The 24,872-nt window shown below is 54.4% G+C and overlaps 1 protein-coding gene across 1 annotated transcript in view; it reads left to right on the top strand.

Annotated features, from left to right (window-relative positions):
* LOC147646363 (uncharacterized) overlaps positions 1-24,872 on the top strand; it is a 183,930-nt gene that overhangs the window by 145,258 nt on the left and 13,800 nt on the right. Inside the window, exon 3 of the mRNA XM_086873525.1 lies at positions 12,192-12,198. Within this exon, the coding sequence (XP_086729651.1) occupies positions 12,192-12,198 (7 nt within the window). The remainder of the gene's footprint in view (positions 1-12,191; positions 12,199-24,872) is intronic.

Raw genomic sequence — 24,872 nt, 5'->3', positions numbered from 1 at the left:
CCTTTCTGTAATGATGTACATTCGACCTCTGATGTCATAGTCATGTCTCTGATGTCACAACCCACTAAGTAACATCACCCAGCCCACTCTGTGATGTCATACAGCCACACTGTGACATCACACACCTCTTTCTGATGTCACACAGTCCCCTCTATGATGCTGTAGCTGTTCAGTGACCCCACACAACCAACTCTGGGATGTCACAGCCCCATCTGTGACCTCACACAACCCACTTGGAGCTGTCACACAGCCCCTTTCTGACATCACAGCTGCTCTGGGGCTCCAGGACACAGCCACAGAGGTGCTGCTGGGACACAGCCCCCTCTGGCACATCCCACAGCCCCTGCCAGTGCTGAGCCCCTGGCAGCTCTGTCTGGGCCTGCTCTCTGTGTCCCTGAGATGCCCTGGCAGGGCCCCAGCCCTGCTGGGCTGTGCTCAGGAGCTGCTCCTGGCCAGAGCTGTCTCTCTGCAGCGCTGCCCTTGCCAGGAGCTGCCTCTGGGCCAGGAGCCCGGCCCAGCTCAGCAGCACAGACACAGCACCAGCACTTTCATCACCCTCTCGGGCCTTTGGGGCTCTTGGCATCACACTCAGTCCCTCAGAGTGTGCTCCAGAAACTCCTCAAGAGCTCCAAGTCAGATGGAAACACTGAAGTTTCTTGTAGTTGAAATGAGAGACACGAGTGAGAAAGCGTCCCCAGGTTCCAGGCAGAGCAGAAGACTGGAGGCCCTGATGGCAGCTGGGGACAAGCAAAGGAAAGGTGTCTGTGGTGCTGAGCAAAGCTGGATGTGTTTCAGGAATGGCAAGGGCCAAGGGCTGAGCCCCAGCCCCTGGCAAGGCAGATGCTGTCCCTCCCTCATTGCTCAGGGCTCTTCCCGGGCCACTGGCATGTGGGGATGTGCAATGCCAAGGGCAGCACCATGGGGCGGCCCCTGCCAGGCTGCTGGGCAGGGACAAGGAGGCAATGAGGCCCCAGGGCTGCCAGGGTCACTTGTCCCCTGCTGGCCTCAGGCCCAGGGCCAGCAGCCATGGCCAAAGGGCTGCACAAGTTGCCTCTGGCAGGGCCTTGCAGCTGCACAGCGCAGGGCCCTCAGCCTCTGCCTGCTGCTTATGGGATGAGGCCTCAAGACCCCATCCTGGATTTTTAGGTCCTCTCAGTGGTCTGTAAAAATGGAAACACTGGTGAAAGTTATTTTCTACCAAGTCTTGCATTGACAGGGATCAATATCATTAAGCTAAACAAGAATGGATTTAGATTTGTTAGAAGGTGGAAATGTTTTACAATCAGAGTGGCACAAAACTGCAACTGCTTTTGCAGAGAAATGGATGCCCGATCCCAGAAATGCTCCAAGAGCAGGAGCTCTGTGCAACCTGACACAGTGAAAGCCCCTCCCAAGGATGGAATTGCTGTTGTGTGGGTTCTCTCATGTGCTGGGTGCCCTCACAACCCTCCTGGCCAGAATGTCTGCTGAGGGCCAGCCAGGCTGCTGCAGTGGCACTGACCTCACAGCCATCACCATTGCAGCCATGTCCCCTGGGCCTGGCTCTCCCCTTTCCTCTGCCCCTGCCTTGTCTCTGCTGCCATGAAGAGTTGTTTCATTATTATCTTGTCCCCAAGGTGCTGGGGCCAATTGCTTCCCAGTCAGGCTCCTGGAGCAGCAGTGGCTTTTCAGAGCCCAGCCAGAAACGAGCCCTGAAGCAGCAGCTCTGCAGTGCTGGCCACCAGGCCGGGGTGCCAAGGGAGCCTTCTGGCCATGGCCTGGGAGCAGCTGCTGCTGCCAAGGTGCCTTTGGTGCCTCAGGCTGTCCCTGGCACAGCTCCCAGCACGGCACTCTGCACTTGTGCCCGAGCCCTTCCCTGGCTTGGGGCTGGCCTGGGGCTTTTCCTGCAGCGGGATCTGCCCTGGCCATGGCACAGGAAAGGCAGTTCCTGCTGGAGCAGGAGGCTGTGCCTGGAATGGGCTCAAACAACTCCAGCAAGGCCCTGTTTACTTCAAAATTGCTTCCTAGGGCACTAAATTCTAATAATTGTTATAGCTCCTATACTGTGGAGTAAATAACTATTTTTCTTTATTTACTCTGTGGTGTAAATAAATCTGTCTAATCATATTCAGAATCAGTCACTGTTGTATTTGTATAAATATATCCGATATTCCATTGTTAATCATGTGGGACAAATTGCATTATGGTTCAGTTCCACCTGTCCAATATTTACACATAAACCTTTGACAAACTCAGGCTGGGATTGAATCCAGCTGCTCCCAGTCTCCTCTCTTAGAAAGAATTAAAAAGTCTAGGTGACCTGGAGGGGTTTGAGGATCCCTGGTGGCTGTTGGGTGTCATTTCTCCACCTCATGACCCAGCAGGTGTTTCTCCAATAAAGAAATAAAGCTTTTGCCTGAAGCTCCCACTCTGCCCATGACAGGAAGCCCTGGGAGTGTCTGTGACATCCCGGCTCTTTGGCAGCCTGGGGACTCCTGGGATGTCACCGTGGAGCCCCCGGGAGTGCCTGTGACAGAGCGGTGCCTTTGCAGCCCAGGGTCCCCTGGGATGTCACCATGGAATTGCTGTGACTGCGTCTGAGCACACAGCTCTTCAGCATCCCCAGAAACCCCTGGGAGGTCTCTGTGGAGCCCCTGTCTCTGCCTGTGACATTCCAGCTCTTGAACAGCCTGGAGACTCTTGGAATGTCCCCATGGAGCCCTTCTGAGGGCCTGTACCAAATGTGATCCTTGGTAGGCAACCATCACCAGCCCCATGTAGCGATGGTCTGATTCCATGGCAACTATCACCAGGACCTGTTGCCATTGTCTGTTTCCATGGCAACCATCACAGCCCCTGTTGCTATGGTCAGTCCCTTGGCAGCTCCATGGAGACCCCATGCCAGGGGTGGTTGCCATGGACACCAGCTCAGACCTGGAGCCAGAGCCCGTTGCCATGGCAACCATTTGCAGTCCCATCCCCAGGCTCATGGGATCCCAGAGCCACAGAATTGGCTGAGTTGGGAGGGAGCCATGGGGATCCTCCAGTCCAACTGCTGGCCCTGCACAGGACACCCCAACAATCCCAGCCTGGGCCTGGCAGCGCTGGCCAAACGCTGCTGGAGCTCAGCCAGCCCTGGAGCTGGGAGCCTTCCCTGGGGAGCCTGTTCAGTGCCCCAGCAGCCTCGTGGGAAAAACCTTTTCCTCACATCCAGCCTAAACCTGCCCGCCTCAGCTCCAGCCGCTCCCTCCACTCCTGGCCCTGGGCACCAGAGGGAAGAGGTTCCCGCAGCCCCCAGCCAGGGACCCGCTCCCAAGGCTGCTGCCATGGCAACCAGGCCTGGCACCAGCTGGGATGCTCGGTTTCCACGGGCTGGGCTTCAGGAATGGCATTCCCCAATTTCCTGCTCCTGCTGAAACCGCGCTGCTGCTCGCTTCCCTCCCACCTCCCATGGAAAGCACAAAAGGCAAAGATCCCAGGCTGGGATAAGAACAATTTATTGAGAACAGCAACAGGATAAGGAACAAACAGACACAGAAACAATTTTGGTAACAGAAAGGATAAGACAAACCGTTCACAGGGAAAACTAAAATACCACCAACTGACTCTTCCTGGACACGTATTTCCTCCTGCCAAGAAAGGACACCCTTCTCTGGTGAGAGAGAGGGAGTCCTTTTCCTGCCCCTGGCAATGACCTGAGATGGGATTGAATATAATGGACCATGATCACAGTCTCACATTCTTTGATCCCACATCATGACATTGCCATGGGCAGGAAAAGGTACAGGTGTCTTCCCAGCATGGATCCCAGGGAACATGGATCACCAGGTCTCTTTCCAACGTGGATCCTCCATGGGCGGATGAAGCTGGAGCAGTGCACAAAGCTCTTCCTGTATTTTGAGGCACTTGCAGGGCTTCCCTTACCGGTGCCTCCGTTGGTGTCTGCCAAAGTTAGACCTGTCTGAGAAGCTCTTCCCACACTGGGTACACTTGTAAGGCCTCTCCCCAGTGTGGATGTGTTTGTGGGTATTGAGGTTGGATCTGTGGCTGAAGCTCTTCCCACATTCCCCACACTCGTAGGGCCTCTCCCCAGTGTGGATGCGCCGGTGTCTGATGAGGTGGGAGTTTCGCTTGAAGCCCTCCCCACAGTCAGGGCAGCGGAAGGGCCTCTCATCCGTGTGAATCCGCTGGTGCAGGACAAGACTGGAGCTGCTGTGAAACCTCTTCCCACACTCGGGACACTCATAGGGCCTCTCCCCAGTGTGGATGCGCTGGTGGATGATGAGGTGGGAGTTGAAACTGAAGCCCTTCCCACACTCCCCACACTGATAGGGCCATTCCCCAGTGTGGATCATCTGGTGGCTGATCAGGCTGTTGCTCTGGCTGAAGCTCTTCCCACACTCCAAGCACTTGTAGGGCTTCTCCCCATCCTGAAGCTGGTCATGGATCACCAGCTCAGAGCCCCGGCTGGATCTCCGGCCGCCTTCCCAGCACTGGGTGGGTCTTTCCTCCTCAGAGCACCCTGGGATGGGTTTGGAGCCCCTCCTCCTGTGAGATCTCTGGGGATTTTCCTCCCTGTTGGATTCCTGCATTGTGGAGCTGCTCAAAATTGCCTCTTCCACGAGGTTCTCCGGCAGACTTTTGTCCTCCCTGCTCTCCATCCTCAGCTCCTTGTCTGGGGGAGCAAGGACAAGGAGAGGATGGGATTTGCCTCCGTGCCAGAGGGAAGGGGAAGGAGATCCCCCCAGTGCGTCCCCGGCAGGACGGCGTTGGCAGCGGGGTTGTCCTGCAGCCGGGGGCCAGGCTGGGCTGGGAGATGGAGCAGGAGAGAGGGGGAAAGGGGCACTGACTTCCTCCTCACCTGCCTGGGTGTCCTGGAGCATCTTCCTCTTCCTCACAGCCTCCTTCTCCATCCAGCCAAAGTTTAGGAATCAGAAATCCTGGTTTCAGAAAATGCAATGGATGAGCACTTTGGGTTAGGGGTTTCCTACTCTCCAAGTCCATCCCTAGAAGTCACCGGGCACCTGGTGCCCATATAAACCACCAAAACACTAATATTCAGTCCCCTAAAATACACAAATGGTCAAGATTCACCAAAAACACCCATCCATGCGTTTACCCTCTCTGGTCCCTCCACTGTGGGGTCCTGGAAGCCCCCCCTGTCTGGATTGCTGTGGGTCAAGTTCGTATTGCTGTTCCCCGTCTCTGTCTGCTGGGGCTCCTGGCAAGCCAGGAGGTTCCCCTTCTCTGGCCTCACCACTTTGGCATCCCAGGAGTCCTGCGTGGTCAGCACTGTTTGGGCTCCCTGGTTCAGGCTCCTGGGGTATCCCTGGGCCCCCTTGTCCATGCTCCCAACATCTGCAGGCTTCGGGAGCACCCCCAGCTCTGGCACTGCCCGTTTCTGCTGCCCCCATTGCTGCTTTCCCTGCCAGCCCCGCTGGTCCGGGCGATCCCCACGTGGCTCTGGGCTGACAATGCAGCCCCTGAGGCGGGCAGAGCAAGCCCCAGCACGGGGGGAGCCTGCATGCTCCGCTCCCTCGGCAGCCGCGCCCAGCCCCGGGCACAGAGCTCCGGCAGCCCCCATTGCCGCCCCTTCCCCAGAGACCCCCGGGGACCCCCGCAGCCGGGGCTGCCTCTGAGCCAGGCGGCCCCCGAGCCCGGCTGCGTGGCCAGGGGGGCACGGCGAGCCCGGGGCCTCTGTACCCGCGCTTGTCCCGCTCTCCCTCAGCCTCTGCCCGGCCCGGCCCGGCCCCCCGAGCCCCGCCAGGCCCCGCACGGCCACGGCCGGCCCGGGCCGCTCCCCTCGGAGCCCGCTGCGGACACGGCGCCGGCTCGGCCACACGGACCCGCCTGTGCCGGGGGCCCACGGGCCGCCCAGCGCTGCCCGGGCCTCGGCCCCGAGCACAGAGCTCTGCCCGGGGGGCTCCCGGCCCGAGGCGGCGGCTCCGGGCCCGCCCGGCCGCTCCCGGCTCCCACAGCCCGCCCGGGGCCGCCCCGCCCGGGCCGGGCCTGCGCCAGCGCTCCCCGCACCCGCGGGGCTGCAAACCGCTGGGCACAGCTCACAAAAAACATTCCCCCAGCCCCGCAAAACACCAAAATCACAACCGGCCATCAGCCCCCCACAGAAAACAATCCAAACCCCAAACCCACAAACCGACGGCTTCCAGCCTCTCCTGCGCCTTCCCAGGGATCCCAAGGCCGCGGGAATGCCCCCGGAGCGGGACAGAAAGCTGCTCCAGCCCAGGCACTTTGGACACCCTGGGCTCTCCTCTGGGGGCCCTGCAACACCCGCCAATGGAACCTCGCCCTGCAAAGGAACCATTTTGGTGCTCCCTGCGGAGGCCAGAACTGAAACTTTGTTCCTTTGGCCTCGGGCCGGAGACCCCCGGGCTGTTTTCTGCACACACTTCCAGCCCCCAGCGCTTGCTGCAGCCGCTCCCTGCAAATGTCCCACTGCCAGGGCCCCGGCCTTGCTGTCACCCGCTGGGGCTGGCCATGAACACAGCTCCTGCACTTGCATTTCCAGCTGCTGTGCACCCAGAGCTGAGGGATCTGCAGCTGCCTGAATGCAAAACCTGGCAGAGGAGCCTCTCTCCAGGGGGAAATCTCCCCTTCCTGAGCCAGCCCGTGGCAATGCTGCCATTCTCTGCTGCTGCTGCTGCTGCTGCTGGGGCACTCGGGGCTCTGGCCGAGCAGGAAAGGTGACCCTGAGCCAGGAGCTTTCCTTGGCTGCAGCAAAGCCTCGGTGCACAAAGACCTTCCCGGCGCTGTGCTTGTTTGTTTTTAATAAATTAACTCCCCCAGTGAGCTGTGGGCAGAGCTGTGTAACTGTGTGTGACACTTGTCTGTGGCACTGTGGGGGTGGCCAAGGGCACCTTCCCCGAGCTGTGTGCAGAGGAATCCACAGCAGCCCAGGCCGGGGGTGCTCAGTGGCCGCTCAGTTCCGCTGACTGGACGCGGCTCTGGCCGCTTCCCTTGGAGCGTCTCCAGGGAGGGAACGCTGGGGCTGCTGGCCCGGCTGTGCTGTCACTGCCAGGGGAACGCTGGGGCTGCTGGCCCGGCTGTGCTGTCACTGCCAGGGGAACGCTGGGGCTGCTGGCCCGGCTGTGCTGTCACTGCCAGGGGAACGCTGGGGCTGCTGGCCCGGCTGTGCTGTCACTGCCAGGGGAACGCTGGGGCTGCTGGCCCGGCTGTGCTGTCACTGCCAGGGGAACGCTGGGGCTGCTGGCCCGGCTGTGCTGTCACTGCCAGGGGAACGCTGGGGCTGCTGGCCCGGCTGTGCTGTCACTGCCAGGGGAACGCTGGGGCTGCTGGCCCGGCTGTGCTGGCACTGCCAGGGGAACGCTGGGGCTGCCCCGCTCCTGCCCCACCCCATCAGCTCTGCCAGCGCCTCCAGGGGACACAAAGGCTGAGCCCAAGGCTGAGAGTTGCACAAGGGGCTGAGCTGGCATCTGGGACCCATTGGGATCATGGAGTGCAGCCCCCGGCCCTGCACAGACACCCCAACAATCGCAGCCTGTGCATCCCTGGCAGCGCTGGCCAAAGGCTCCTGGAGCTGCGGCAGCCTCGGGGCTGTGCCCATTCCCTGGGGAGCCTGGGCACTGCCCCAGCCCCCTGCGGGGGAAGAAGCTTTTGCTCATCTCCAGCCCAGCCCTGCCCTGGCCCAGCTCCAGCCGTTCCCTCGGCTCCTGTCCCTGCTCACCTGGGCAGAGATCAGAGCTTGCCCACAGAAGCTGTGGCTGCCCCTGGATCCCTGGAAGTGTCCAAGGCCAGGCTGGATGGGGCTTGGAGCAGCCTGGGATAGTGGAAGGTGTCCCTGCCATGGCAGGGGGTGGAACGAGATGAACTTTAAGGTCCCTTCCAAGCCAAGGCATTCTGTGATTCTGTGATTTTGGGGGAGATGCTGAAGCTCTGGCTCAGCTTTATCTCAGCAAATGTCTGGACCCAGCAGCAGCCATGGGTGGGATCATCTCCTCCTCCCTCTCGCTGTGGCTGTAACTCACCCAAGGGCAGTGTCATAAATGAAATTGAAATTTGGACAGCTAGGGCTATTGGGTTAACAGCAGTTTAATAACAAGAAAAAATTGATACCATTTAGTGAATTGAATACAAGAAAACAATTTAATAAAAGAATATAATTTAGTGGATTAAATAGCAATTTGATATAGAAGGAATACAATGTAGTAAAAGAGTACAATTTAGTGAATATATTCATATATATATATATACACACATATGTATATATTTGTATGAATATATATATATGAATATAGCTTGCCAGTAAATATGATTAAAGCATAAGCAAAACTGACTGGAGTACAGAGAGGGCTTCTCACCCGACCTCACGTACAAAACAAAGCAATTCAAACTAAACTTATATACTGTATGCTTATAAATATTCATTCATGTTTCCCATAAGTTTCCCCCTACTTCCAATTTTTAAATTTTACATCACTATTCTTCATGGTGCATGCTTCTCTTGTTGCTAGGGGGTCTTCAGTCTTCTTTTGGTGGTCTTTTGGACGAAGGCTTGCACTCATCCTCGTTGTCCTCTGGGTAACCTTACAGGCTGTGTGTGTGTCCCAAGCGTTGTGTTACGTAAGTAAGCATTGTGCTCCACTAATTAGTCTTATATTTTATAATTTTCAGGCCCTATACCTAAAGTCATTCCAACTTTATCCATCTCAAGGTCGATTTTGTCTTAGGACATTCCTTATCTCAAAACTACATCCTGTACCTTAATTTTAACATGTAACATCTGCAGAGGGGTACATCTGCCTTGTAACACCAATTCCCCTGATTGCTCCTAATAATAACTTTCCAAATAGTTACACTTTAGTTAGCATGAATCATTTCCATTTATTACAGGAGGGTGTGAAAACAGGAGCATTGTTTGGTGTGGCCTCCTCTCTGCCTTTCACACCTTTCAGTGCTTTGAGCCAGCCAAGAGCTTTCTCCAGGAGTGCAATGAAGCAGCTGTTCCTGCTCCCAGCTCTGGCTCTTCCCAGTCTCTGCCCCTGCCTGGTTTTGTCCCTCTTGCTGTGCCCTCTGTTCCCCCAGGGGGCTGCCCCAGGCTGAGGGATCAGATGCAGGCACTGCTGCTGCTCCCTGGGGACCAGCCCCAGTTTGGTTGTTGCTGTCAGTGCCAGCAGAAGCGGTGGCTGGAGCAGCGGGTGCTGACAGTGGCCCAAGGCCCGGGGCTGGAGGGGTCCCTGGGCTGGGGCTGGGAGGGAGCTGCCCCTTGTTCTCCCTCTGCCTCCCGCAGAGCTGGGCCGGGCACAAGTGGGGCAGCAGAGCCAACAGGGAGCCTGCGAGTCTCTTGCAGCCGTGCCTGCTCAGAGTTTGGCCTTGGAGCTTCAGGTGGGCAAAGGCAGCTGCTCTGCTCCCTCTGCGTGTGCCCGTGTTCAGCAGCGCTGCTCCATCAGTCTGTGCCCAGCAACGGGGAAAAGCCTCAGCCCTGCAGGGCCAGGAGCTGCCGGGCTCTGCCTGAGCAGCTCAGCCAGCGGGAAGGGAGCTGCTCCACACGGGAACCAGGAGCAAAGGACGTGCCTTTTCTAGGACATGCTTTCTGTAAAAACAAAACAACAAAGCAACAAAAACAAACAAAAAAAATACGAAAAAAATATGAAAGATAAAAATTACCCCCAAATGTGTAGTGAAAAATCTTCTATAACTCCGGAGTAAGAAAGAGGTAACTGATCTTTTGAAAAAGAGAACTCAGCCTTGATTTTAGTTACTTAGTTTGTACACGTGGAAAGGATCCATTAGCTGCCTTCCTTTACAGATTTGATGGATGATTTCCAATATCAAGATATTTTACACTGCAGTTAAAGGAATAGGAAATTGAAATACATGTTCTTCATGACTGTGTCTTGAGTGTAAAAATTTTGCAGTTTGAAACTTGGACCTAAAATGTTGCAAATGGAAGTGATAAATGCCAATGGACTGAGGGAATGCAGCTTTTCCTATGGGATGTGCAGCACTCCAAGGACTTCCTCAGTGGGGCTGTGGCTGCTTGGAGCTTTGTCCTGTGCCACTCCGGGATGTCATGAAATGGGACTTCACCTGCCACCAGCCCAGGTCACGCTCTGCCACCCCAGCTCCTTGGACCTTGTGTCCCCAAAGAAGACACAAGGTGTTTCTGCTGCTCCCCCTTTGCACAGATCCACAGAGAGCTGGGATTATCCCAAGTCTCGTGTCTCCACTGTGCCATATTCCTAAAGAACCAGCAGCCCATCCCGACGAATATGGTGAGTTATCTGGATGGTTGTCAGCTCCCTTTCCTGCCTAGAAATCCTGAAACTGCTTCTAAATGCTGTTCCCTTCAGCTCTTGGACACCTACTGACACAGAGCTGGGAAAAAAATGCCCTGGCCATGGCTTACAAGGTGAGTTCTGCCAAAGTAAGAGTTCTGTGGGAAATCTCTATCCATCCCTATCCTTTTAATATATCTGTATGTGGGGGTGTGCAAGGATGTGTCTTGTATGGAAAGGAAGGAGTGTGCAAACAACGTGACTGACACTTTCACTCTCTGTGCTCATTCCATACACATGGGTACCGAGATATTATGGAAACCTTTGCAAGGACAGACCCTTCTGTCCATGGATACAGAGACATCCAAGAGCTCCTGGCACAGACAGATCCTTCTGTCCATGGATACAGAGACATCCAAGAGCCCCTGGCACAGACAGACCCTTCTGTCCATGGATACAGAGACATCCAAGAGCCCCTGGCACAGACAGACATTGCTGCTCTTCAGCCACTGACAGGATGAGTCCCTGACACCAGGGCTTGGCCTTCCTCGTGGTGAGGGGCATCAAGGAAGGCTGCAGTGTGATGGAGACTGTGATGGGCTGGGAACTCACTGGGGGAAAGGAGGGAGCAGTTGTGAAGTAAAAGGCAGGTGTGGGGGACAGAACTGTTCAGAGAAGGGCTGAGCTACAGCTTGAGCAAGCTGAAAAATGTCATTTGGGGTCATCCCAGATGGATTTCATTTCAGAAGTTATGGAACAAGTTTAATTTTTGGGGGGTGTCATGTTTTCCCTTGGAGGTGGACACTCTGCAGACTTGAGCTGCATTGCCAAAATGCTCAGGTCTCTGCTGCAGGTCACAGCGTTTCTTCTTTGGCTGATCCCGGCCCGGTGCTGAGCCCAGCAGAGCCCTGGCAGAGCCCAGAGCAGCCTCAGCATCCGCAGAGCCCGGCTGCAAGGAGAGAAAGCAGAAACCGCCCGTCAGCTGAAGGCTCCTGTCCCCTTGTCCCAGCCAGCCGCGGTGCCCAGGCCATGCTGGCCGTGCTCAGAGCTGGGCCCAAAGCTGCCCATCACTGCTGCCTTGGGGAGCAGAGCAGGAGGGCAGGACATGTGCCCAGCCTGCAGCCAGCCACGGCAGATCCAGCCCCTCAGCAGCTGCCCAGAGCGGGATGCTCCTGTGCCCGCTGCCATCTCCCAAAAGCTCTTGTCCCTCCCATGCCAAGGAGATGAGGACCCACCTCACACCATCCGCTGCCACAAGAAAAGCTGGTCCCAAACGATGTCCTCAGTCTTCTCCAAGGGCACGGCCCATCCACGCCACAGCTGGTCCCAAGCACTTCCTGATCCAGACTGGACCCCACCTGGAACGTTTCCTTTAGAAAAACAAACAACAAATTAATGAAAATAGGTTACAGACAAAAAGGGGAAACAAGAAAAATGGTAAAAAATCTTATGTCTGTCAGGAGCTTGAGGAAGGCCCAACCCCTACATTCTGGGAAAAAACCCACCCACGGGTGAGGGAAGCCCATGCTTTCTCCCTTTCCCCCTGCACTGTCCCCCAAAATCACGGTGATCCCAAAGCAAAGCAGGGGAGTGGAGCAGCCCAAGCCCTTCCTTGCCTGCACAGCAAAGCAGCCGTGCTCAGGTTCTGGAGTCCCACCTGTGCTCCTGCCATGGGGGTTTGTTTGTGTCGGGCTGGCTGCCCCAGCCCCAGCCCGGGGCACGGTGGGTGCTGGGGGCTGTTGGCAGGGCCAGGATCCCACTCCCATTTCGTAACCACCCCAGCCCACGCCCCCAGCCCTGCCAAAAACCAGCTGGGCAGCCACTGAGGAATCAGTTGCATCTGCCCCAGCAAAGGGGAAACCTTTGGTTCCCGGCCAATGCACAAATCTGGGAGCATCCCCCTGGGTCTGGACTTACCTGAAAATTCCCTGTGGAGCCTGGCTTTGAAGAAGGTGCCAGAATCAAAGTCCATCATCGCCAGCTCCTGCTGGCCAGGTGGAGGAAGAGGTTGTCATCCTTGCTGCTGTCCTCCATGTCTCCAGCAGCAGCAGCAGCAGCCCCACCTGGTACAACTTCTCCAGGGGCTCCTTCTTCCCTGGGGTGACACCAGGCTGTCAGGGTTCTGCCCAGGGCCCGGCTGTCAGTGAAGCAGGACAAGCAAAACCAGCTCAGATGGTGCCCACCAGTGCTGGGCAGAGCAGCTCAGCTCCAGCACAAGGGCTGTGTGTTCCCATTCCATGACCCCAGTGCAGTGACACAGGCAGGACAATTAAGTCTGGGTTTCTTTGCTGCTGATTGCCAGGGCATGTGTGGAGCTGTAACTTACCAGGTCCCTGCATCACTGTGCCCGTGGCTCTCTCCCTTCTTCTAGGGCTGATGAATATCCTGCATCCAGGGATCACAGGACAGGTCTTCTAATGAGGGCCTGTCCAAGGAGTTCAGGGATAAACACCACCTGATCAGAATCTGGCAGTCTGGGGAGAGAAACCACAAACCACTGGTCAGTTGGAGAAGGCTCCTGTCTGCTTTGCCCCACTATTCCCATGCCCAGGCCACGCTGGATGTGCTCAGAGCTGGGCCTAAACTTTCCCATCAATTCTTTGTTTTGGAGGAGAGCAGGAGAGCAGGACATGTGCCACCTCCTCAGCAGCTGCCAGAGCGGGATGCTCACGAGCCCGCTGCTGTCTCCCAACACTGGTGTTCCCCCCGTGCCCAGAGATGAGGATCCACCTTGGGAGAGCCGTTGTGGCAGCGGGAGCTGGCCCCATCTGATGTTCCTGCCCCTCCTGAAAGGGTGCTCCCCGCAGACCATCTCGTGCAGCAGGATGCCCAGGGACCAGACGGTCGCTGCCTCGCCATGGTACCAGCCAAAGTCGTTCCATTCCGGGGGGCTGTATGACGGTGTTCCTATGGAATATGGATGGAGCTCATCAGGGGGATGCTGCTGCTCCCAGAGCCTGGCCCCAGCATCCCTGGGCATGTGGGGGCTGCCCCAGTGGCACACGGGGTGACCTGCTGCCCTCTCACCAGCACCTGGGACTTGGGTACAAACCTGGGGTTGGAAAAGAAGCCACTGGTGCTGGAAGAGGGCAGCAGAAACCCTGGCAAGGCCTGACCATGACACACAAAGAATAAACCCACTCAGTGCTGGGGAAAAACCATACCCACATCCTCCCTGCTGGCATTGCCCCAAAAATATCTTGAACCAAGGCAAACCAGGTGAGCAGAGCAGTCCAAGCCCATTCTCACCTGCACACCAAACCAGCTGGTGCACAGGTTCTGGCTCCCCCTCTCTGCAACCCCCACCCATGGGGATTTTGTCAGGCTGGCTGCCCCAGCCCCAGCCCCAGTCCTGGGCAGAGTGGCAGGCAAAGGCTGCCAGCAAGGATGGAAGATGGGTCCCCACCCAGCTCTGCTCAAAAGCAACTTGGCTGAAGACTCAGTGCTGTGACTGGCAGCAAAAGGGAGAATCCCTCCTGCCACACCCAGGTTGGGCCAGGAGATGCCAGGACCAGGATCACCACCCCTGTGTGGGCTCACCTGCAAATTGAGTGTAGGCTGTGTCCTGCAGGTAGGTGCCACAGCCGAAGTCAATCAGTTTTGCCTGGCCGGTGTCCAGGTCTACCAAGACGTTCTCCGGTTTTATATCTCGGTGCAGGACCCCGCAGCTGGTGCAGTGCCGCACGGCCGCCAGCACCTGCTGGAACAGCTCCCGTGCCTCTTCCTCGGACAGGAACCTCCGTGCCCGAATGAAACGCCGCAGGTCCTGACACCGCTCCGGGCGCTCCAGCACCATCACGATGGTGTTGGGGAGCTCAAACCATTCCAGCAGCTGCACCACACCGGGGAAGCCTGTGGACACCTTGTCCAGCAGCACTATCTCCAGGGGTGCGCTGGTGCCGTCGGGCTGCGGGAGGAGCACGGTGCCGTCAGTGGGGCTGAGGCCGTGCCAGGGCTCGGGAAGCCCTCAGCCAGCCCGGGATGCTCTGTGCCCTCCGCTGGCCCCACGCCCGCTCTCCCTCCAGGTGTCCTGGCGGCTCCCACCCTGCCGGGCCCCGGCTCATCCCCGCCCGGCACGGCCCGGCTTCTGCCGCTGGCCCCGCTCACTCACCAGCTCGCCCCAGTGCCGGACGCGGTTCCGTGGCACCTTTTTGATGGCCACCTGCAAGCCAAAGGGAACAGCGGATTCAGCTCACCGCCCACCGTGTCCAGCCCCATCCTCCTCCTCCGCCCCCTCCTCCTCCTCCGCCCGCCGCCGGCCCCTCTGCTCACCGGGAGTCCGTCCGAGAGCCGAGTGGCCGCAAAAACTCTGCCAAAGCCGCCGCGCCCCAGCAGTGAACCCACTCGGTAGCGCTGCTGCAGGGCCTGCTGCGCCTTCCCTGGGGAAGAGACGCGGCCGTCAGTGCTCGGCCCGGGGCCAGGAACGGCCCCCGAGCGCTCCCCGAGCTCCCCGGGCCGGGCACCCGCAGGCGTTCCCTCATTGGAACGCGACAGCGGCGGAGCTCGGGCCGGGGAAGCCGCAGCGGAGGCGGCGGCAGCGGCCGCACCGCCTGTGTCCTCCGCGGGCCCCGGGAGGAGCCGGGGCCGGGGCCGGGGCCGGGGTCGGGGCCGGGGCCGGGGCCGGGGCCGGGGTCGGCCCAGGCGGAGCCAAAGGGCAGCGATGCCGCCCCAGCCCCTGGCACTGATGCCCGCCCAGCACAGCCAGAGCCAGGCGAAGAGGAGACCTCGGCGGGATGGGCGGGGACGGGAACGGGGCCGGGGCAGCCCCACCCGGGGCCGGGGGCGGGCTGGGGGCATGGCCCGGGCGGGCACGGGGAGAGGGAAACTGGACGAAAAGGGGACCCAGGAAAAGGGAGACCGGGAGAAGATGAGGGACAGTGGGAGAGGGAGAAGAGACACAGAAAATTGATAAAATCGCTTCTTTCGCTGCTGCAGCCGCTGCTGCCGCTGCTGCCGCCGCTGCCGCTGCTGCCGCTGCTGCCGCCGCTGCCGCTGCAACTGAAGCACCGGGGCCGTTTGTCCCCGTGTCCGTTTGTCCGTTGCCCGCTCGGCCCCGCCCCGAGCCCCGCGCTCCCCGGGCAGCCCCTGAGCCTGGCCAAACACGGCAACTTTGCCCTGCTGAGCCAAGAGCCAGAGTCTGGACTCCTGCACAGGGGCACAGCAATGCCCTTGGCTGCTGCTGTGCCTTGTCCCTGCTGAGGCTCAGACACCGTCTGAGCACATTCCCTGAATGCAGAATTTGTACCTGAGCCAAGCACTGCACTTGTGTCTCCAGCATTGCTTTCCAAGGAAAACAGGGCAAGGCAAACTGGCTATAGCTCAGGGTATTTTACAGTGTCTAAAACTTGCCAAGTCTCAGATCTTAGAGGCGAGAGCCATTTGGAATGAATGGGATGGAGAAACAGTGCAAGATGGAAAAGGGAAAAATAAAAATAAATAGAGAAAAATAGAAAAAAAACTTAGTGGTTGTTTCTTTTGATTTTATTTTCATTTCTTAAAAAAGCTGTTTCAGTTTTCCCAGAATGTTCTCCCCAGTCCCGTCTGTTCTTTCCAAAAACCTGTCCTGGAGAACAAGGCGCAGCTCCTGTCACAAGATGTGCCCCCAGCTGCAGCTTCTCTTGGCTTCCCACACTGTGAGTGCAGCACAACTCTTGCAGCAAAGCAGGACAAATGTTTGAAGAACTTGACAACTTGTTCTCTCTTTTCCTTGTGCACAGGGGAGTTGTGCCATTGGTGAGGTTTTCATTGTTCCTCTTCTACCCAAAGAAAACATGATGGGCTACCAGGAATTGTTGGGGAATACAAGCCTGGCTGAATGTGGAGAAAGAATCTCCAGAGCCTGCAGCCAGCAGTGGAGAGCTCATCATTCCAACAGCCCCATGGACATCTGGAAAGTGATCTGGAACATGAAGATGGGCTGACAGAGGGAGTTTGTTTCTGTGTTCAGTTGAGATGATTCTACATCTCTTGCAGTGGGAGAAATCAAGAGCACAATCAGTTGATGATAAGCAGCAGAACATGATAAGCTGGAGCTCTCAGTGGATGAGAGAAAGAATGTGAAAAGGAGAAATGCAGGGAATGACTTGGTGAACTTTGTGTGTAAGAAGGGTCATTTTTTCCTAATAATTCCCAATTCATTCCCTTTGCTTTTATCCTTTTAACAAGGCCAATTGCGTCTCAGATTCCCAATGAAATGAGAACCCTGAGCTTGTGGAGCTGCCTGAAAGGTGCCCTGTTCCTTTTTCTTCTGCTGCTCAGAAGAAACAATGAAGCGAGTTGGGAAGTTCTGTTTTTTCTTTCTCCTGGTGGATTTTTTCATTTTATTTGCCACTGCAGAGGCAATTTCTGTGATGGCCTCTGTCAGTTGATTCTATTTCAGCAGCAGCAGCAGCAACAGGGCTGTGTTTGAGCACTGCAAATGTGACCTGTGTGGCTTTAATTCCCCTCGACTTAGTGCTCAGGGACTTGGGAGCATTTTGATCTCTACTGATCATGATGCCTGAAACAAAAGTCCTGAGTTCCCCGTGACAAAAGCACAGTGGGTAGCACTGATTGAAAGAGGCAATTGCAGCTGTACTGCTAAAATTCAAGTGGCAAGCAGAAGAGGGGCAAGAGCAGCCGGGATCTACACTTGCCAAGGCCAGGGCACCAACAGCCTCCTGCTGTCACCTCAGGGTGAGTAAAACAGGGCTGAAAACAGCGCTGGATCCCGATCCTTTCTTCCTCTGAGGGCTGGCTGAGGGCAGCAGAGGCGGGCCCTGAGGAACCAGGGCTGTTTGTGGGGGATTGTTGCTGTAGTCCAGCATTGCCCTGGCAAAAGCCCTGGGAAGCCGAGGCAGGAGCAGGTGGGAAGGGCCGGCGCTGCTGCTGCTCCTGGCCGGGAGCCCCGGCCGGGCCGGGCCTGCGCCCGCTGCGCTGCGGCTGCTGCTGCTGCCAGAGCCGGGCGGGACTCGGGGACAGGGAATGGACACGGGGGGACAGCAAAGGCCTTGGGGGCTGCAGGGATGTTGGTGCTGGGGCCAGCGCCAGCACAGAGCTTCAGCCCGCAATGAACCCCGAGGGAAACGCTGGGGAAAGGCTCCATTCAGCCTTTCTTTACTCGGCCCTGTGAAGGGACCGAAATAAAAGGAGAGTGAGCAAGGCCCGACCCCTTCTCCTTTGGGAGGAGCCCCTGGGGCTGTGAGGGGCTGTGAGGGGAAATGAGAGGTTCTGTGGGGCCATGAGAGGTTCTATGGGGCTGTGAGGGGAAATGAGGGGCCATGAAGGGACATGAGGGGCTGTGAGGGGCCAAGAGATGTTCTATGGGGCCATGAGAGGTTCTGTGGGGCCATGAGGGGCTGTGAGGGGAAATGAGAGGTTCTATGGGGCCATGAGAGGTTCTATGGGGCTGTGAGGGGCCGTGAGGGGAAATGAGAGGTTCTATGGGGCCATAAGAGGTTCTGTGGGGCCATGAGGGGCTGTGAGGGGAAATGAGGGGCCATGAAGGGACATGAGGGGCTGTGAGGGGCCAAGAGATGTTCTATGGGGCCATGAGAGGTTCTATGGGGCCATGAGGGGTTGTGAAGGGCCATGAGGAGCCTCAGCCCTGGCAGGAGGGGTCCCACCATGTCTCCAGGGCAGAGCAGCCGTGAGGGGCCGCGAGTGCAGATGTGGCAGCAGAGAGGGCTTGGGGCACCTCTGGGAAGGGATGAGACTCTTCCCCAGCTCCAAACCACACTAAACCCACCATTAAAAGGATTTTCCATCTTTAGAATCCACTGGCAACTTGGAAAAGACAGTACAGTTTAATCCTGGTGGGAAAAGCAAGGGAATTTTCCCAGTGAGAGACATCCAGCCATTTTTATTCATGTCTAAGATTTAAAAGTCTTGACAGTGAAAAGTAATACTAATAAATAATAATAACAACAAGAACAAGTTTATTTCTTGAATAATAATTCTTCTGAATCCCAACAATCAGCTCAGAAACATGTTTTTGTTTGTAATAGATTAGTAGTAAAGAAATAAACTGAAAAAGATTTCATTTGTAATTCAGATGTGTTTCATCCTTCTCCCAGTTTCTGGTCCCCTTCCTCCAGGGTCATTTCCTTTACTCACCCACTTTCTAATAGGTAGAAGGGAGTTAAGCACATTGGAAAAGACAGCAGCTCCTGTTTCAAAGGGAAGCAGCCACCACTCCAGGGAACCTGAATTGCCCCCAGGCACGTGTGTGCACTTGAAGGGTGAGCAGGTGTTGGGGACAGAGATCTCAAACTCCTTCTAAGGCTGTGAGAAACCCACAAGTGGCAAAGTATCATTGTGGGTCAGCTCCTGCTGAAATTCCATTCCCCCACACCCTCCAAATGGGCAGGCAGGGCTGGGCTCTGGCAGGGTTCAGTTTTGAGTGCCTTGTGCTCCCTGGCATGGAAGTGATCCTATGAACTCTGGTACTGATGGATTGTGGAATGGCTGCTGAAGGAGGAGGGGGAATCTCAGCAGACAGGAAAGTCTCTTCTTCTCCCTTCTCCCTGCAGAACCCCCTCTCCAAAGAGAAATGCCTGTGCTGGGTTTCCATGGCACCCCTTCCCTCAGCCCAGTGTCTGAGCCACTGTGTGCTCTGCAGGACCAAAGCCAGAGGAGTCCCAATATCAGTCACCCCACGGTCCCCACACAGCAGGAGAAAGCACTGCTTGCAGTGGGGCTGCTGATCTGTGACCCGTCCTGGTTCCATCCACCCCACTCCTCTCAGCCACAGGCACCAGAAGGATCCCAGGAAAGCCACAGTGCTCTACCAGATGCCAGGAGCACTCCCTGCTGTGGCCTCAGGGATGCTGGGTGACCTCGTGGATGAGGATCTGTGGCTGCTGATGGAATGTGTGGATGGAGGCCCTTGACAGGAGGTTGTTGGAGACACGTGTGGGGCTGAAGGAGAGATGGCAGCTGTCAGTCAGGAGGGCAGGGACCCCACTTGTGAGTCCATTGCCTTGGACACCCTCAGCCACAGGATGTCCAGGAAGTCACACAAGGCTTTGGCACTCTCAGCCTTCTTTCCCCCAAGTTCCTGCTTTCTGTACATTGACAGTAGAGAACTTTGCTTGTTTCTAGAACTAAAACAAAGATCCCAGATGGATCACACCTTGCTGGTTTTAGTCAGAAGCATCAGTGACCAAAAGTTGAATTTCCTTTTTTTGCTCACATCTTTGTTCCTTCTCAGTGTTCAGGCTGGGCTGCGGGGTGTCCTCATTTGCTGCATTTTCTGAGCTCCTCTTGGATCCCTTGAGCACCAGGTTGTGCCCTCGGAGGATCCTTTGTGCTCCTTGGTGACCCAGGAGAACCTTGCAGGCGGTTTTTGGGGGAGCTGCTGCTGTGATGTCACAGGAACGTTGCCGTGTCCTTGTGGTGTTCCCGTTGCTGTGGGGCACAGAGGCCTCAGTGTCAGAGCGGCTCTGGGCACCTGCTCATTGCCTGAGGATCCTCCTGCCCGAGGCATTCTCAGCAGCCAGCCCAGCCCCTGACGGGTGTCCTTCTGTCCTGGCAGGCGGACAGACAGTCTGCAGGTGTGTGCAGCACAGCCAAAATGATCCAGCAAGTGGTTGCTGCAGTTTGCACTCTGCACTCTGTGGCTTCTTATGGGTATTTTTTAACTCACTGGGCCCCTAAGTCGAGGATTTCCCCAGGTGCACCATATGTGCCTTTGGGATTGCTGTGGGCTTCCTGTTCTTCCTTTGGAACTGAGGTGATTTTGAAAGAAAATTGCCATTAAGATGCCATTTATTTGGGAAAGCTCTTGCCAACAACTTCTTAGAAAGGGGTTGTTTTTGGCCAGCAGGGTGTGCACAGCATTTGGAATGGAGCCTGGGGGGGTTCTGTTCCCCAGAGGAGAAGAGTCTGTGGCAGTGAACCCTGGCATTCCCTCTGTTTGCTGATCCAGCCAAAAACTGGACACAGCCTTGTATTTTGTGCTGTTCTCTTGCTTGCTGTGTGATCCAAAAGGACTGTGGCTCCAGGAGGGGAATTGTGAAAGCAAAATGCTCTCTTGGCATTGACTTATTGTGTGGGATTTTCCAGCAGAGGCAGCTTTTTCTCCTAACAGCATCTGGTTCAGGTGAAGGTCCCCTCACACATGGATACTGGGAAGCTCCTTCTTCAGTGAGCAGGAAAGGAACCTTTGGTGTTCAGAGATCCCAGTTGTTCCCTTTCAACACCATCATGAGCCCAGTAAGCTCCAGTATGATCCTTGTCACATGGCAGCACTCCCAGGATGGTCCCAGTTGCCTCTGGCTAGATCAACCCAGTCAGTCCCAGTATGATGCCATTGGCTCCCAGCGTGCTCCCAGTTGCTCCCAGTCACCCCCAGTATGGGGGATGATGTGCATGGTGTGTTCCCAGTCACTCTCAGATACTCCCAGTATGAGTCCAGTCACTCCCAGTATGATCCAAAATTGGATTGCTGGGAGGCCTCATGGAATCCTGGAGACCATTGTGACACTCTAGGGCCCCATGGAACCGTGGTGACACCAGGTTGGCTGGGAGTGTTGATGTGCTGCAGGGTAAGAGGGCTCTGCACAGGGAGCTGGACAGGCTGGATCCAGGGCCCAAACCCAACAAGGTGAGGTTTAACAAGTCCAAGTTCCAGGTCCTGCACTTTGGCCACAACAACCCCTGCAGTGCTCCAGGCTGGGGACAGAGTGGCTGGACAGCAGCCAGGCAGAAAGGGAGCTGGGGCACTGATGGACAGCAGGCTGGGCATGAGCCAGCAGTGTGCCCAGGTGGCCAAGGAGGCCAATGGCTCCTGGCCTGGATCAGGAGCAGTGTGGCCAGCAGGAGCAGGGCAGGGATTCCTCCCCTCTACTCTGCACTGGTTGGGCAGCACCTCGAGTGCTGTGTCCAGTTCTGGGCCCCCAATTTAGGAAGGCCATGGAGGGGCTGGAGCGTGTCCAGAGAAGGGCAACAAGGCTGGTGAGGGGTCTGGAGCACAAGTCCTGTAAGTGATAGTAAAAGGTCTCAAAATGTTAGAAAATTCGGGGACTTAGAAAGGAAGATACGTTTGGAAAGGCCTTGGAAAAGCAGGCCCTGGGAAATGTTAGGCCTTGTACTTGCTAAAGATCAGGTCAAACTGCACCTGTGTAATCAGTAGATGATCATGATACAATTGTTAGATATGATTGGATATAATTATTGCTTAAAGAACATGAGGAACAATGTTAGGGGGCTGGGGGGTATCACGAGAAATCCATGCTTGGGTAAAAACAATGCTTACAATAGAACAATGTAAGTTTAATAATTAATATGTGAGTTATATAATGGTAGAGTATAAAATGTTCAGTTCCAAACCAAGATGGGTCAGATTTGGGTCTGTGTACCCCTGACACCCAGAGCTCTTAATAAAGCACCTGCATATGATCATTTGTGATTATGTGTGTTCCTGAATGCTAACCATTTCATCAGATTTTACTGGAATTTTATGAGATATTTGTGGAATTTTATGGAATTTTTGTGGAATTTTGCAGGATATTGAGTGTATTTTGTGAGATGTTTCTGGAATTTGGTAGGATTTTGAAAAGATTTAAGTTTCTTTTTAATTTTTCAGCAATTTCGTGGGATTTTACTGGAATTTAGTGGGATTTTGAGAAAATTTAAATAATTTTAAGGAATTTTTCTTGAATTTTGTGGGATTTTTCTGGAATTTGGTGGGATTTTTTCTTGAATTCTGTGGATTTTTTTTGAAATTTGTGGGATATTGAGGAGACATGAAGAATTTTGAGGGATTTTTCTAAGATTGTGTGGAAATTGGAGGAGATTTTGTGGGATGTTTCTAGAATTTGGTAGGGTTTTGAGAAGATTTAGTGAATTTTTTGGGATGTGTGTGGAATTTTGAGGGATATTGAGGAGACTTGAAGAATTTTGAGGGATTTTTCTTAGATTTTGTAGAAATCTGTGGAATTTTGTGGGATTTTTGTGGAATCTTGTGGGATTTTTTTGTGGAATTTTGAAGCATTTTGAGGAGACAGGAAGAAATTTGAGGGATTTCTCTTATATTTTGTGGACATTTGTAATGATTTTCTGGGATGTTTGTGGAATTCTGTGGGATTTCTTGGAGACGATTTAGGTCATTTTTCTGGATTTTTTATGGAATTCCATGGAATTTTTGTGGAATTTTGTGGGATTTTGTTGGATTTTTGTGGAATTTTGAAGGATTTTGAGGAGACAGGAAGAATTTTGAGGGATTTTTCTTAGATTTTCTGGACATTTATAATGATTTTGTGGGATGTTTGTGGAATTTGGTAGGGTTGTGAGAAGATTTAGGGAATTTCGTGGGATTTTTTCACAATTCTGTGATGCTTTTCAAGAATTTTGTGGGATTTTCTGAAAATTTAAAGAATTTTGTGTGATTTTTCTGGAATTTTTGGTGACTTTTAGAATGTTGTGGGATTTTCTTAAATTTTGTGGAATTTTGAAGAGACTTGAAGAATTCTGAGGGATTTTTCTTAGATTGTGTGGAAATATGCAAATATTTTTTGAGATGTTTGTAGAATTTGGTAGGGTTTTGAGGAGATTTAGGGAATTTTGTGGGATTTTTCTGGAATTCTGTGGGATTTTTTCTGGAATTCTGTGGATTTTTGTGGAATTTTGTGGGATTTTGAGGAGACATGAAGATTTTTGAGGGATTTTTCTAAGATTGTGTGGAAATTGGAGGAGATTTTGTGGGATGTTTCTGGAATTTGGTGGGGTGTTGGGGAGATTTAGGGAATTTTGTGGTATTTTTGTGGAATTTTGTGGGATATTGAGGAGACATCAATAATTTTGAGGAATTTTTCCTAGATTTTGTGGAAATTTGTAAAGATTATGTGGGATGTTTTTGGAATTTGGAAGGGTTTCGAGAAGATTTAGGGAATTTGGTAGGGATTTTTATTGAATTTTGTGGAATTTTGTGGAATTTTGTGAGATATTGAGGAGACTTGAAGAATTTTGAGGGATTTTTCCTAGATTGCATGAAAATTTGTAAAGATTTTGTGGGATGTTTCTGGAATTTGGTAAGGTTTTGAGAAGATTTAGGGAGTTTGTTGGGATTTTGTGGAATTTTTCTGGAATTTGGTGGGATGTTTGTGGAATTTTTTGGGATATTGAGGCGACTTGAAGAATTTTGAGGGATTTTTCTTAGATTTTGTAGAAATTTGTGGAATTTTGTGGGATGTTTGTGGAAATTGGTAGGGTTTTGAGGAGATTTAGGGAATTTTGTGGGATGTTTGTGGAATTTGGTGGGATGTTTGTGGAGTTTTGTGGGATTTTTGTGGAATTTTGTGGGAATTTTGTGGAATTTTGTGGTATTTTGTGGAGACTTGAAAAATTTTGAGGGATTTTTCTTAGTTTTTGTTGAAGTTGGAGATTTTCTGGGATGTTTCTGGAATTTGGTGGTGTTTTTAGGAGTTTGCAGGAATTTTGTGGGATTTTTCTGCAATTTCGAGATGCTTTTGAATAACTTTGTGGGATTTTCTGAAAATTTAAAGAATTTTGTGGGATGTTTCTGGAATTTTGTGGCATTTTGAGGAGACTTGAAGAATTCTGAGGGATTTTTATTGGATTTTGTAAAACTTTGTGGAATTTTGTGGGATGCTTGTGGAATTTCGTGAGATTTCTTGGAGACAATTTAGGGAATTTTTCTGGATTTTTTCTGGAATTCTGTGGGATTTTTGTAGAATTTTGTGGGACTTTTGTGGAATTTTGTGGAATTTTTGTGGAATTTTGAAGGATTTTGAGGAGACAGGAAGAAATTTAAGGGATTTTTTCTTAGATTTTGTGCACATTTTTAATGATTTTGTGGGATGTTTCTGGAATTTGGTGAGGTTTGGAGACATTTATGGATTGGCTGCTGCTGCCGTCACTCGTGGCTCCGGCGCGCGCTGATTGGGCAGAGCGGGGACAAGCCCGGCCCCGCTGGCGCCCCCAGGGCGGCCGTGGGGCAGGAGAGCCGCCATTGCCGGAGCGTCTGTGCGGGCCCGGCAGCGGCGGCAGCGGCCGGAGCCCGGTGAGGCGGCGGCGGAGCTCGGAGGCGGCCCCAGCCATCGCAGGTGGGAGCCGCGCTCGGTTCTGCGGGGGCTCGGGGCTCGCTGTGGGCCCGGGAGGGGGCGGGAGGGGGCTGTGGCGGGTGGCTTGTGCCGTGGCCGGCCCGTGTTGGCCCTGGCGTGAGGGCGCTGCGGGAGCGGCTGCCCGCGGTCTCCTTCCCGCTGGGGCCTCGGCAGGAGCCGGTGCCGGAGCAGCGCTGGCTCGTCCCGGTTCGTGTCGGTAGCCCGGAGGTGGCTGCGCTGTGCCCGGGGCTGGGCGGGAAAATTCCCGGCGCCAGAGGTTTGTGTGGCCAAAGGAGCCCGAGGAGCGGTGTGAGAGTGACTTTATTGCTGCCCAAAGGGAGAGGCCATGGGGCATTTGCCGTGCGCTCTCTCCAGCTGCTGGAGGACGCGGCCTCGTTTTTGTCCTGATTTTCCCGGCCGCGTGTCCCTGTCCCTTTCCCCACTGGCGGAGCTGCTTGGAAGGTTCAGACTTCCCCATCTGCCTCCTGCATGTCCCGGTTAATATGTACCCACCACTTTTGTGTAACATCCGATATTGATGGCTCTGTTAAGTCTTTGTTCTTCTGGAAGTTCAGGAATTTAGCGGGACTTTGTCAGA

This window comes from Cyanistes caeruleus, unplaced genomic scaffold, assembly GCF_971803275.1.
Source record: "Cyanistes caeruleus unplaced genomic scaffold, bCyaCae1.hap1.1 HAP1_SCAFFOLD_100, whole genome shotgun sequence".
Classification (NCBI taxonomy): Eukaryota; Metazoa; Chordata; class Aves; order Passeriformes; family Paridae; genus Cyanistes; species Cyanistes caeruleus.
The sequence above is the reverse complement of the archived record's forward strand: the minus strand, read 5'-3'. Positions and strand labels throughout refer to the sequence as shown.